This window comes from Nansenia antarctica, assembly GCF_963989245.1.
Source record: "Nansenia antarctica genome assembly, chromosome: 10".
NCBI classification, from domain to species: domain Eukaryota; kingdom Metazoa; phylum Chordata; class Actinopteri; order Argentiniformes; family Microstomatidae; genus Nansenia; species Nansenia antarctica.
Window position 1 is genome coordinate 1 of NC_137680.1, and position 12,500 is coordinate 12,500.

The window sequence follows — 12,500 nt, forward strand, 5'->3', positions numbered from 1 at the left end:
AAAGCGCCTGTAGCTGAGAGAACCAAACCCTTCAAGAGTAAAGTCCTGCTTTCATGTCAACACAGAGGTTTATCAAAGAGCAACAAACAAAGGCTAAATAAACAAAGCAGGAAGACGGACGGACACACGGTGTGGGACAGACAGACGGGAGAATAAACAGACTGAAAAAGAGTAAAAAAAGGCAGCAGACGAAGGGCAGAACGCGGGGGGTGAAGTGGGCAGAGGGAGAGGTAGACAGTATAGAGAGGGAGATTAAACAGGAAACTTGAATGTTTTTTTAATGTGTCCAAAATTGCTCTTAATTGCAGAGGAGTGGCAGTAGAGATTACGATAAGGAATATACACAGCCAGTGTGTGTGTGTGTGTGTGTGTGTGTGTGTGTGTGTGTGTGTGTGTCTGTTATATAACAACTCTCCTACCCAGAAGTGACACAACGCATAACCCTCAACTCTCATGCCAGAAGACACTGACTCTCTCACTGTAGTGCTAAAACGATTCCCCACCACTCAGCAATAACCAGCAACAGCTGACTTGCCATATCCCCTGGTGAACACATACTGTAGGCACGCTTGCACTCACACGAGTGTACACACACACACACACACACGCACACGTAGGCACGCTTGCACTCACACGAGTGTACACACACACACACACACGCACACGTGTGCAGACAATTAATTCAATGATGCTTTATTGGCATAACATTATTATTAATAATCATAATAATATTATGATGGCCTAGTGGTCTAGTGGCCTAGTGTACTAGCGGCCTAGTGGCCTAGTGGTCTAGTGGCCTAGTGGCCTAGCGGCCTAGTGGCCTAGTGTACTAGTGGTCTAGTGGTCTAGTGGCCTAGTGGCCTAGTGTACTAGTGTACTAGTGGTCTAGTGGTCTAGTGGCCTAGTGGCCTAGTGGTCTAGTGTACTAGTGGTCTAGTGGCCTAGTGGCCTAGTGGCCTAGTGTACTAGTGTACTAGTGTACTAGTGGTCTAGTGGCCTAGTGTACTAGTGTACTAGTGGCCTAGTGGTCTAGTGGTCTAGTGGCCTAGTGGCCTAGCGGTCTAGCGGCCTAGCGGCCTAGTGGCCTAGTCTAGTGGCCTAGTGGCCTAGTGGTCTAGTGGCCTTGTGGCCTAGTGTACTAGTGGTCTAGTGGTCTAGAGTGGCCTAGTGGTCTAGTGGCCTAGTGGTCTAGTGGTCTAGTGGTCTAGTGGTCTAGTGGCCTAGTGGCCTAGTGGCCTAGTGGTCTAGTGGCCTAGTGGTCTAGTGGCCTAGTGGCCTAGTGGTCTAGTGGTCTAGTGGCCTAGTGGCCCAGTGGTCTAGTGGCCCAGTGGTCTAGTGGCCCAGTGGCGTAGTGGCCTAGTCTAGTGGCCTAGTGGCCTAGTGGTCTAGTGGCCTAGTGGCCTAGTGGTCTAGTGGTCTAGTGGTCTAGTGGCCTAGTGGTCTAGTGGTCTAGTGGCCTAGTGGTCTAGTGGTCTAGTGGCCTAGTGGCCTAGTGGCCTAGTGGCCTAGTGGCCTAGTGGTCTAGTGGCCTAGTGGCCTAGCGGCCTAGTCTAGTGGTCTAGTGGCCTAGCGGCCTAGTGGCCTAGTGGCCTAGTCTAGTGGTCTAGTGGCCTAGCGGCCTAGTGGTCTAGTGGCCTAGTGGCCTAGTGGCCTAGTGGTCTAGTGACCTAGTGGCCTAGTGACCTAGTGACCTAGTGGCCTAGTGACCTAGTGGCCTAGTGGTCTAGTGGCCTAGCGGCCTAGTGGCCTAGTGGCCTAGTCTAGTGGTCTAGTGGCCTAGCGGCCTAGTGGTCTAGTGGCCTAGTGGCCTAGTCTAGTGGTCTAGTGGTCTAGTGGCCTAGCGGCCTAGTGGTCTAGTGGCCTAGTGGCCTAGTGGTCTAGTGGCCTAGTGGTCTAGTCTAGTGGTCTAGTGGCCTAGCGGCCTAGTGGTCTAGTGGCCTAGCGGCCTAGTGGCCTAGTGGGCTAGTGGCCTAGTGGTCTAGTGGCCTAGTGGCCTAGTGGCCTAGCGGCCTAGTGGCCTAGTCTAGTGGCCTAGTGGTCTAGTGGCCTAGTGGTCTAGTCTAGTGGCCTAGTGGTCTAGTGGCCTAGTGGTCTAGTGGCCTAGCGGCCTAGTGGCCTAGTCTAGTGGCCTAGTGGCCTAGTGGCCTAATGGTCTAGTCTAGTGGCCTAGTGGTCTAGTGGCCTAGTGGCCTAGTGGCCTAGTGGCGACTAAGGTCAGAGACCACGTGCAGGGGTGTCGGGGTGGAGTGGGAATAATAAAGAAATGCACTGCAAACGCATAAGTAAAATCCTGTGGAGTGTCTCTAACCTGTTTGCTGTGCTCTCTGTGCTGTGTTGTGATAACTGCAGGACATCAACTCCACAAGCTTGTTCTGCTTCCTCCTTCCTGTCCTCCCTTGACCAGGCTTGGGTTTAGTTTGGCTGTTGGAATCGTCTGTCTTCCAAGGTGATGAAACCCCTCAACAATGATGTCAAAACAGGGTTTGCCTCTTTCAATGGCTGCCATTTTGGCATCAAAAGTGCCAAGATCATTTAACTGTATTTAAATGCTAATCAATGTAATTTCCATGGGACTTTGGATGTCAACATGGGGGTAGTTTGCACAACTATGGCAGGGGGGTACAGCAAGTTATAGACTAATCGCTAAAAGTCCTAAAACTGTTACAAAGCAACAATAATGACAGGAGGTCTCCCATTGTCATGTAGGGGGGATGCCTGAAAGAAAAGCACTGTGTAGCTATAGAGCTATATTCAACAAACGTACACCGAACAAAAGATTGTTGGCTATGGCATGCCGTTTGAATGCAGAGGGCTTGTTGTCACTATGTGCTCAATGCAAGGGCACAATTCCAAATGGACACCTAGGACCTACTAAACTCCCTGAGGCACTAGGGCACTGTCCATCTGAAACAGTGCCTTAGGGTTAGGGTTAGGGTTAGGCCTAAGCAATAGCGAAAAAATATCAGAGGGCATGGTGGAGCTATTGCTAACATCTATCAGATCTGCATGAAGAGGTATAGGGGTATAGAGGCACGGGACTGATCTGGAAACGAGCGCATCTCATTCACACCGTTCACCATCTATAATGATGTTTTCTTCACTTCCACCTTTGTCTAGCTGACATATCCTGCAAGAACCAGTCTTTTCTGCAGCTGTGTGCCACATCAGGCAGGCAGCAACATCAGGCAGGCAGCAACATCAGGCAGGCAGCAACATCAGGCAGGCAGCAACAGATGTGACTTTTGTACTGGAACTCAAAGCTTGCTGCTCGTCACGCTATACAAACATGGTATAAAGTGAGTGTTGTTACGTAAAAAACAAAACAGCATTTCCAAAGCTCAACAACATTTCCAAAGAACATAGTCATGATCAACCAGCTCTCTATAATCAGTCTGATCTGCTGCCAAGGAGCACTTGGGCGCCAAGTGACCCCCAGTCACCAGCTTCACCTATATAACCTCACTACTGCTCTGGGCTGTTGTGGTCTCTGGGTCGCTAGGCAGGAAGCTGTCATCACCACCCAGGGGCCAGAGCAGGAAGCTGTCATCACCACCCAGGGGCCAGAGCAGGAAGCTGTCATCACCACCCAGGGGCCAGAGCAGGAAGCTGTCATCACCACCCAGGGGCCAGAGCAGGAAGCTGTCATCACCACCCAGGGGCCAGAGCAGGAAGCTGTCATCACCACCCAGGGGCCAGAGCAGGAAGCTGTCATCACCACCCAGGGGCCAGAGCAGGAAGCTGTCATCACCACCCAGGGGCCAGAGCAGGAAGCTGTCATCACCACCCAGGGGCCAGAGCAGGAAGGGCAGGTGACAGGAGGGAGGCGTGACTGTGGTGTGCCGTCTTCTAGAGAAGAGCTGAGAGATCCTGACTGTTGTCTAGGTGTGAGGGCCTATTGTTGGACTCGTATCTAGGAATAGGCCTGACATGTTGTATGAGGCTGTTGTTACTTGGTGCTTTGGGTTATTGAGGACGAAGACAGTTGAGGTCATTAATAGATGAGTTAGCCATTGACTTGTTTATCCCACAATAACCTCGGTTTTCATTTTGAAAGTGAACATAAGTTCGATCTGTGTAGCACTCCAATATTGTTTGAAGACACCACTAATGACATTGCTAGTCTGAGCGGTGGTTTAACAACACTCTGAGGGGATTCCAGTGGCCTGAGCAGATCTCTCAGTTCTGAGGTCAGGGGAATGATCACCCATTAATGACAGGCTGTGTTTCAGACACAGATGAAGCTGGGCATTGGAGAGAAAGAGAGATATGCTGTCCATTCCCTGGCTGATAGTAATCCTCCCAGGCTCTTCTCTGAGTGAGAGATAAGCAGATGTGATCATCTTTGTCTAATCAACATGTGTTTACATAACTGAGCTCTCTGTCCTGGGACATGTCTCTCTGTCTCTCTGTCCTGGGAAAAACATGTTTGCATTAACTGATATGATGTTCTCGAAAAGAAGAAGTATATTTGATATAGCCTACTACTACTACTACTCGGCCTATAATACATCCAGTCAGCTTTATCCATCAGATCCTAAACTGTTCTGATTCGTATAAAAGTTATAACGCGTCACGTCACCTAATAGTTTGGTGATTTGGCGACACTGTCATCTTCTGAGTAAAACAACAATCAGGTTGTTTCTCCGACAGCAGTTGTATGTCTGTCTGGTGAACATAGGTTAGGGAGCTCCCTCTGCTTTCATGTTCAGTTCCATTTAAAGTTTTTGTTTTATTATGATTTCTGTTTCTGATTAAACTGTAAATGGTGTTTTATTGTAGTCCTGTGCTGTTTGAATGGGTTTGTATTCCCCAAACCTCAAACCCTCATCCCAGGATAGCAATACAGTCAGTTAGGAGAATCTAGAAGTCTTTACATATATATATATATATCACAGAAGTCTATAAGGACATTATCACATAGAAGTCTATAAGGACATTATCAGAAGTGGCTATTAGTCAAATAGAAGTTCAGAGTTATCGGAACATTGGTCAGTTACAATGAACATTAACTTACCTGTGAAAGTTCCTCTTTAAAAACCTGCTGATGTTTTGGAAGAAGAGAAGAAAACTGCTTCCTCCAAAAACTAAACGGCCACAAAATAAAGAAGCGATAGCTGGTGGTAGGTTATACTGAGAGGTTCTGTGCGCTTTCGCTTTCAAGTAAACTCACAGACTCACAGCCGCATTCAGACTTCAGAGTTTCTGAGCTGTCGTGTTTCTGTCGCGCGTTGAGAACTTTCCTCTGTTCCTCTCTGAGAACTATCCTATAACTATAACTATCCTCTCTCCTCTCCCCCAACGATCTCTGTTTGATTCAATCCCTCCCGAGTCCGTATCTCCGTATCGCTTCCAGGGAACATGAAGGACCTCCGCAATCTGTCCGCGTCAACAGGTGAAATGGAATGAGAGAGAGAGAGAGAGAGGGGGGGGGAGGGAGGGGGAGAGAGAGAGAGAGGGGGAGGGAGGGGGAGAGGGAGGGAGAGGGAGAGAGAGAGAGAGGGGGAGGGGGGGAGGGAGGGAGGGAGAGAGGGAGGGAGAGAGGGGGGGAGGGAGGGAGAGAGAGAGAGAGAGGGAGGGAGGGGGAGGGGGAGAGAGAGAGATAGACACAGAGAGAGAGAGAGACAGAGAGAGAGAGAGAGAGAGATAGGGGGAGGGAGGGAGGGGGGAGGGAGGGAGGGGGGGAGGGAGGGGAGAGGGGGGGAGGGGGGGGAGGGAGAGAGGGAGAGAGAGAGGGGGAGGGAGGGAGGGAGGGAGGGAGGGAGGGAGGGAGGGAGGGAGGCGGGTACTTCGACTTTGAGCGTCATAGTTGAGTTGCGGTGTGTTGAGGTTGAGGGGAGACGTCCAGATAACGTCAACCAACATGGGCCCCTGCAGCCCACCTAGCCGGGTTGTGTCGCTATCAGAAGGAAAGTTCCCTGGCAGCCACAGATCTCCTCTCTCCTCGCCCTGCCCCCTTCACAGCTCTGTCTGAGTGAGCTGATAGTGTAATCATAGATGATTCCATCGCCCTCTTCACTTAACAGTGACATGTTGATGGGTGAGAGGGAATGGACAGAGCCTGAGTGGGCAGAGAGAAAGACTGAAAGGGGTAAAGAGAGAACAGATGGGCAGGGGAACAGCTGGCCGCTTGTTTATAAAACAACAAAACAAAACAAGTTTGAGAATGGGTTAGGGTTAGTTATAGTTAATAGTTAGTAGGTTAATGGGTTAGGGTTAGTAGTAGAATGGGTTAGGGTTAGTAGTAGGCCTCTCTGAGTAGGCAAAACACTCAGTGAGACACACAGCCACATAAACAACATATCTTATGCATTATAGCAATGGTTACACCTCCTGCATTTAAAAAAACTAAACAAAACAATGTAGGCCTGTCTGTCAGTGAGGAGGTGAGGGAAGTTGCCTAATGTGAAGCTCTGTTTGTCTCAATGCTGACAGACAGCTGGTAGACGAAGCTGTGTGTGTGTGTGTGTGTGTGTGTGTGTGTGTGTGTGTGTGTTTACAATTATTGAACTTGCAAGAAGACAATGCAATCTGTTAATATTTCAGTGTCTTTTCTTCTATTATCTTTAAAAAAACAAAAACAAAAACAAACCTCTCTACTTTCATCATAAGCTTACAGCAGCTTCCACAAAAGTGTATCATTTCATACGAGGTGTCGTGTGTGTGTGTGTGTGTGTGTGTGTGTGTGTGTGTCTCGTGTGCCTTTCAAATGAAGTCCATAACCTAACTGGCACTTCATTGTCATATCATCAACAGTACTGCCGACTCAGGTAACATTAGCAATGTTCAAATTATTAGTTTAAGAATAAAGCAAACCTCTGCAACACTCGATCTGAGAAGTCTGGTCTTACAATACGTGCTAATGGAAATGTGTCAGCAGCTTCCACAGACACGTGAGTCACAGCCAGACACGCCCACCACATCTCCCCAAACCTGTCTACCTGGTCCAGTCAACAGGCCATGGGACTCAAACTAATGACTACACGTCGTTGAGGAATCCTGGAGGAGTCCACTGTTATGTTGCTATATCAGGTCACAGTAATGTGGAACTACTATTCAGAGAAAGATAGAATAGAACAGATATGATACTGATATGTTGTATGAATAGACAGGCCAGTAGATAGGACAGAAGCTACTATGTCTCCATTGGCAACTTTGTATCTGACCAAATTAAAATGACATGTGGGGTTCCCCAAGGGTCAATCCTTGGCCCCCTTCTATTCAATCTCTACATGCTTCCATTGGGACACATCATAAAAAAGAACAAAATTGCCTACCACAACTATGCGGATGACACTCAAATCTACATAGCCCTCTCACCGAACGACTATAGTCCCATTGACAATCTCTGTAATTGCATTGAGCAAATAAACGCCTGGATGACACAAAACTTCCTCCAACTAAACAAGGACAAAACAGAGATAATTGTATTCGGTGCACCTGACAAAAGATCGAAAGTCAGTGCAAAACTTGATTCTCTCTCTCTTCACAGTAAAAAACAGGTCAGAAATCTTGGTGTAATTCTAGACTCCGATCTAAACTTCAACAGCCACATAAACTCAATAACTAAATCAGCCTACTATCACCTGAAAAACATAACAAGAATGAGAGGTTTCATGTCCAAGCAAGACCTTGAAAAACTCATCCATGCATTTGTTTCGAGTAGACTTGATTATTGTAATGGTCTACTAACAGGCCTATCTAAAGGAGCTGTTCGTAAATTGCAGCTCATCCAAAACGCCGCTGCTAGGGTCCTAACAAAAACAAAGAAATTTGAACACATTACACCAATCCTGAGATCCCTGCACTGGCTACCAGTCTCTCAGAGAATTGAATTCAAAATCCTCCTAATTACATACAAATCACAAAATGGTCTTGGACCAAAATACATATCAGATCTCCTCCCACCCTATATTCCCGCAAGGTCCCTAAGGTCAGCTGAGACAAATCAGCTAATAATTCCAAGAGTAAAAACAAAACACGGTGCAGCAGCTTTCAGTCACGCTGCTGCATGCTCCTGGAACAAACTCCCTGAAGAAATCAAACAGGCCCAAACCCTTAAAATATTTAAATCTAAGCTAAAAACCTTCATGTTTTGCACCAGTTATGATTAAACACAAACACTTCTATCAATGTCTTTTTTCCATTAACTATTGTCTTTTTAAATGTTTTATCTATTTACTTCTTATATTTGCTTTTATTCATTGTAATTTTTATTTTCTTATGCTCCTCTTGTGGAGGGATGTGGAGGGATATGGAGTGGTGTAGAGGGATGTAGAGGTATGTAGAGGGATGTAGAGGGATGTAGAGGTTTGTGGAGGGATGTAGAGGGATGTAGAGGGATGTGGAGGGATGTGGAGGGATGTAGAGGGGTGTAGAGGGATGTAGAGGGATGTAGAGGGATGTAGAGAAATGTGGAGGGATGTGAAGGGATGTGGAGGGATGTAGAGGGATGTAGAGGGATGTAGAGGGATGTAGAGGGATGTGGAGGGATGTAGAGGGATGTAGAGGGTTGTAGAGGGATGTAGAGGGATGTGAAGGGATGTGGAGGGATGTAGAGGGATGTAGAGGGATGTAGAGGGATGTAGAGGGATGTAGAGGGATGTGGAGGGATGTAGAGGGATGTAGAGGGATGTAGAGGGATGTAGAGGGATGTAGAGGGTTGTAGAGGGATGTAGAGGGATGTAGAGGGATGTAGAGGGATGTGGAGGGATGTAGAGGGATGTGGAGGGATGTAGAGGGGTGTAGAGGGATGTAGAGGGATGTAGAGGGATGTGGAGGGATGTAGAGGGTTGTGGAGGGATGTAGAGGGGTGTAGAGGGTTGTAGAGGGATGTAGAGGGATGTAGAGGGATGTAGAGGGTTGTGGAGGGATGTAGAGGGATGTAGAGGGGTGTAGAGGGATGTAGAGGGATGTAGAGGGATGTAGAGGGATGTAGAGGGGTGTAGAGGGATGTAGAGGGATGTAGAGGGATGTAGAGGGATGTAGAGGGATGTGGAGGGATGTAGAGGGATGTAGAGGGATGTAGAGGGATGTGGAGGGATGTAGAGGGATGTGGAGGGATGTAGAGGGATGTAGAGGGATGTAGAAGGATGTGGAGGGATATGATTAAACACAAACACTTCTATCAATGTCTTTTTCCCATTAACTATTGTCTTTTTAAATGTTTTATCTATTTACTTCTTATATTTGCTTTTATTCATTGTAATTGTTATTTTCTTATGCTCCTCTTGCTGTATTTTTAAATAATGCATGTAAAGCACTTTGAATTGCCCCTGTTGTATGAAATGTGCTATACAAATAAACTTGCCTTGCCTTGCCTTGCCTAGGATACAAAGAAGCAAGCAAGCACACAAAGGCTTGCCCATAGTGAGTTTTGGACTTTTGTAATGGAAACTTGGCACACAGTGATTTCAAATGCAAATAGGAGCTTCATTTTCCTGCTATGCAAAAAGGCCATGCTGGCAACAGTCAGGGTAGTGCGTGCGTGTGTGTGTGTGTGTGTGTGTGTGTTGCCTTGGCTAGAAGACCCTGGAATCACTGTAAAGGCCATGTGGAAGAGCTCAATTGTGTCAGTCCAGCATTCATGAATACTAAACGGTGAATGGAACATTTCTATCTGAGCAGAGCTATAACGTCTATAACCTCAACCACAACTCTGCTATAACCTCAACCACAACTCTGCTATAACCTCAACCACAACTCTGCTATAACCTCAACCACAACTCTGCTATAACCTCAACCACAACTCTGCTATAACCTCAACCACAACTCTGCTATAACCTCAACCACAACTCTGCTATAACCTCAACCACAACTCTGCTATAACCTCAACCACAGCTCTGCTATAACCTCAACCACAGCTCTGCTATAACCTCAACCACAACTCTGCTATAACCTCAACCACAACTCTGCAATTCAATTCATATAGAAGTGTATTAAAATAAAGACTCTGAATTTTAAATTTAAAGATTTTTATTTAATATAAAAATAAGTCTTATTCATGTTCTTGTATTTTTCATATTTCCCCAGAAGATTTGTATCATAATTGTTACTGTATTACACTGTGCATGTATTTATTATTATTTATAAAATGAAACATTTCAAGAATAATTTTGTACATCCATCAGATGATGACTATACTACTATAGTCATATAATATATGCAATATTATTAAACAGCAAGGATGAGGCCATTTCTGTTCTAATCAAAAATAAAATATGTACATTCTTATATTACATTCTGTTATACAGTACAATTAAATCTTTCATTTTGGTGAAATCTTGGAAACAAAATATTGTTTGCATGTAAAGCATCTGTATTTCCCCCTACACCATCGTATCGCTTCCAGTGAAATCCTCCATCGTATCGCTTCCAGTGAAATCCTTCCTTTTGTTTTCATTCAAACCTCATGGAGTCCACACACCAGGTTTGCAGGCACCGCAATATCTAAAAGAAAAGAACAAACAAGGAAAAGGCAAACATCTTGTTTCTATCAATGAGTTAGTTAAGTGTTTATTCTCTCAAGTAATTAAATCAATGCATACTGTATGTGAGTTGGAGACGAATCCAACCCAATAGGCAAACAGTTAACATTAGTATACCATTGTTCCTAACCTTTGTCATGTTCGTTCACATGATTACAGGTCCTGAGGGATCAGAATAAGTCTACTATAGCAGAGTGGGGAGAGGCAGAGTCTGATACCTATCTTGGCAGGTTTGGGGAGGTTTAGGTTGTTCATGATGTCCACAAACTTCTCCATGCTCTTGGTCAGGCGGGGGTTAAACCTCCTCTCCTCGTCTACGGTGGACACTGTCTGACCTGCAGCACAGAACGAACAAGCTCAATGACCTTTCAGTACAGACAGCTCCCCCCTCCCTTTCAGTACAGACAGCTCCCCCCTCCCTTCCAGTACAGACAGCTCCCCACTCCCTTTCAGTACAGACAGCTCCCCCCTCCCTTTCAGTACAGACAGCTCCCCCCTCCCTTTCAGGACAGACAGCTCCCCCCTCCCTTTCAGTACAGACAGCTCCCCTCTCCCTTTCAGTACAGACAGCTCCCCCCTCCCTTTCAGTACAGACAGCTCCCCCCTCCCTTTCAGTACAGACAGCTCCCCCCTCCCTTTCAGTACAGACAGCTGGTCCGTGTCTTGACCAAGATCAAACAGTTGCAAATGAAAGCACACATTATGGTTGTTGGACTCAAGTTGGATGAAACTGGACAGATAAACGTGAACGACCTAGATGCAGCAGAGGATAGAACTGAAAGCCAAGTGTATGGGCATACTAGCACAGTACAAATCCATTGGTAAGATAATCACCAAGTGCAAAGACGTTTAAACTTGCAGCACTCCTCATTACAAACGTAGTCATACCAAGAGGAACACATGATACATATCTTAAACTGAAAAGTTCCAGGTCAGGGGTTAGGGCGTACTGTATAAGGGATATGGGGGTAGTGGGGGTCGAGGGTTAGGGTTAGAGGGCGTACTCAGACGGTAGTGGTGGTCTAGGCAGGGTGTGGTGGTCTAGGCAGGATAGTGAGTTGGACTGGTGATTGGTGGAAGGTCATGAGTTTGATTCCCGCTTGGAACACCACCACTAATGTGTGCCCTTGAGTAAGGCACTTGGGCCTAAGTTACTACAGGGAGAATGTCCCTGTAACCTCTAATTGTAAGTCACTTTGGATTAAAAGCGTCTACTAAATGGTATAGAGCACATTATTTTTCCAATAGGTGTAGTGAACCTTTGTAGTCATGTGCAGGATAGATGAGGCACTGTGCAGGCAGGGTGAAGATCTTCTGATGGACTGAGTCGTAGAGGGTCTTGGAGCAGCCTGGGGAATAACAGGAAAAGACAACTCAGCGGTGCTTCATGTAACTACTGGACAACTAAGTCTGAAAAAAATAAAAATAAAAAGGTATAATACTGCCACCATGTGGCCGTTTAGCATTACTACAAAAATAAACACAACAAGTGATTACCAAACTTCACTGCTGGCCCTGACCCTTTATTGGGACACAATGGGTATAGAAATGAAGGTGGATTACATGTGGCCTTTCTAGAACTCTGTGGAAAAATATATCTGAGTCACCATCAATGATCAGAGAGTTACCCTGCTGGAAGTCTGTCCTGCCGCAGCCCCTGATGAGGAGAGCGTCCCCAGTAAAGGCCATGTCCTGGTCCCCTGTCACCAATGTCACACACCCCTCTGTGTGTCCTGGGGTCTCCCTCACTGTTAGACACTAAAGGAGAAAGAGGAGAAAGTGGAGGGAGGGAGGGAGGGAGGGAGGGAGGGAGGAGGATTGCAACAGAATAATTTAGGGCAGTTGTCAGCAAACCTGGCCTTGGAATGGGCAACAGGGTTCCCTCCCAGCCCCTCACTGATTTAGAGAAGGTTAGGGTTAGGGTTAGGACCAAGGTGATCAGTGGTGACCACTGATTTAGAGAAGGTTAGGGTTAGGTTTAGGGTTAGGGTTAGGGTTAGGGTTAGGACCAAGGTG

The 12,500-nt window shown here is 46.5% G+C and overlaps 1 protein-coding gene across 2 annotated transcripts in view; it reads right to left on the reverse strand.

Moving 5' to 3' along the window:
- Positions 1 to 9,987: 9,987 nt before the first annotated feature.
- The window catches only part of ethe1 (ETHE1 persulfide dioxygenase), a 4,576-nt gene continuing 2,063 nt past the window's right edge, over positions 9,988 to 12,500 (reverse strand). Inside the window, exons 4-7 of one of the 2 annotated variants that reach the window (XM_080541387.1) lie at positions 12,113 to 12,242; positions 11,744 to 11,833; positions 10,703 to 10,819; positions 9,988 to 10,446 (exon numbers count right to left, since the gene is read on the reverse strand). In XM_080541387.1, the coding sequence (XP_080397513.1) occupies positions 10,400 to 10,446; positions 10,703 to 10,819; positions 11,744 to 11,833; positions 12,113 to 12,242 (384 nt within the window). In that variant the 3' untranslated portion in view covers positions 9,988 to 10,399. Of the gene's footprint in view, positions 10,447 to 10,614; positions 10,820 to 11,743; positions 11,834 to 12,112; positions 12,243 to 12,500 lie in introns of both variants that reach the window. The other variant, XM_080541386.1, reaches the window with a different exon arrangement.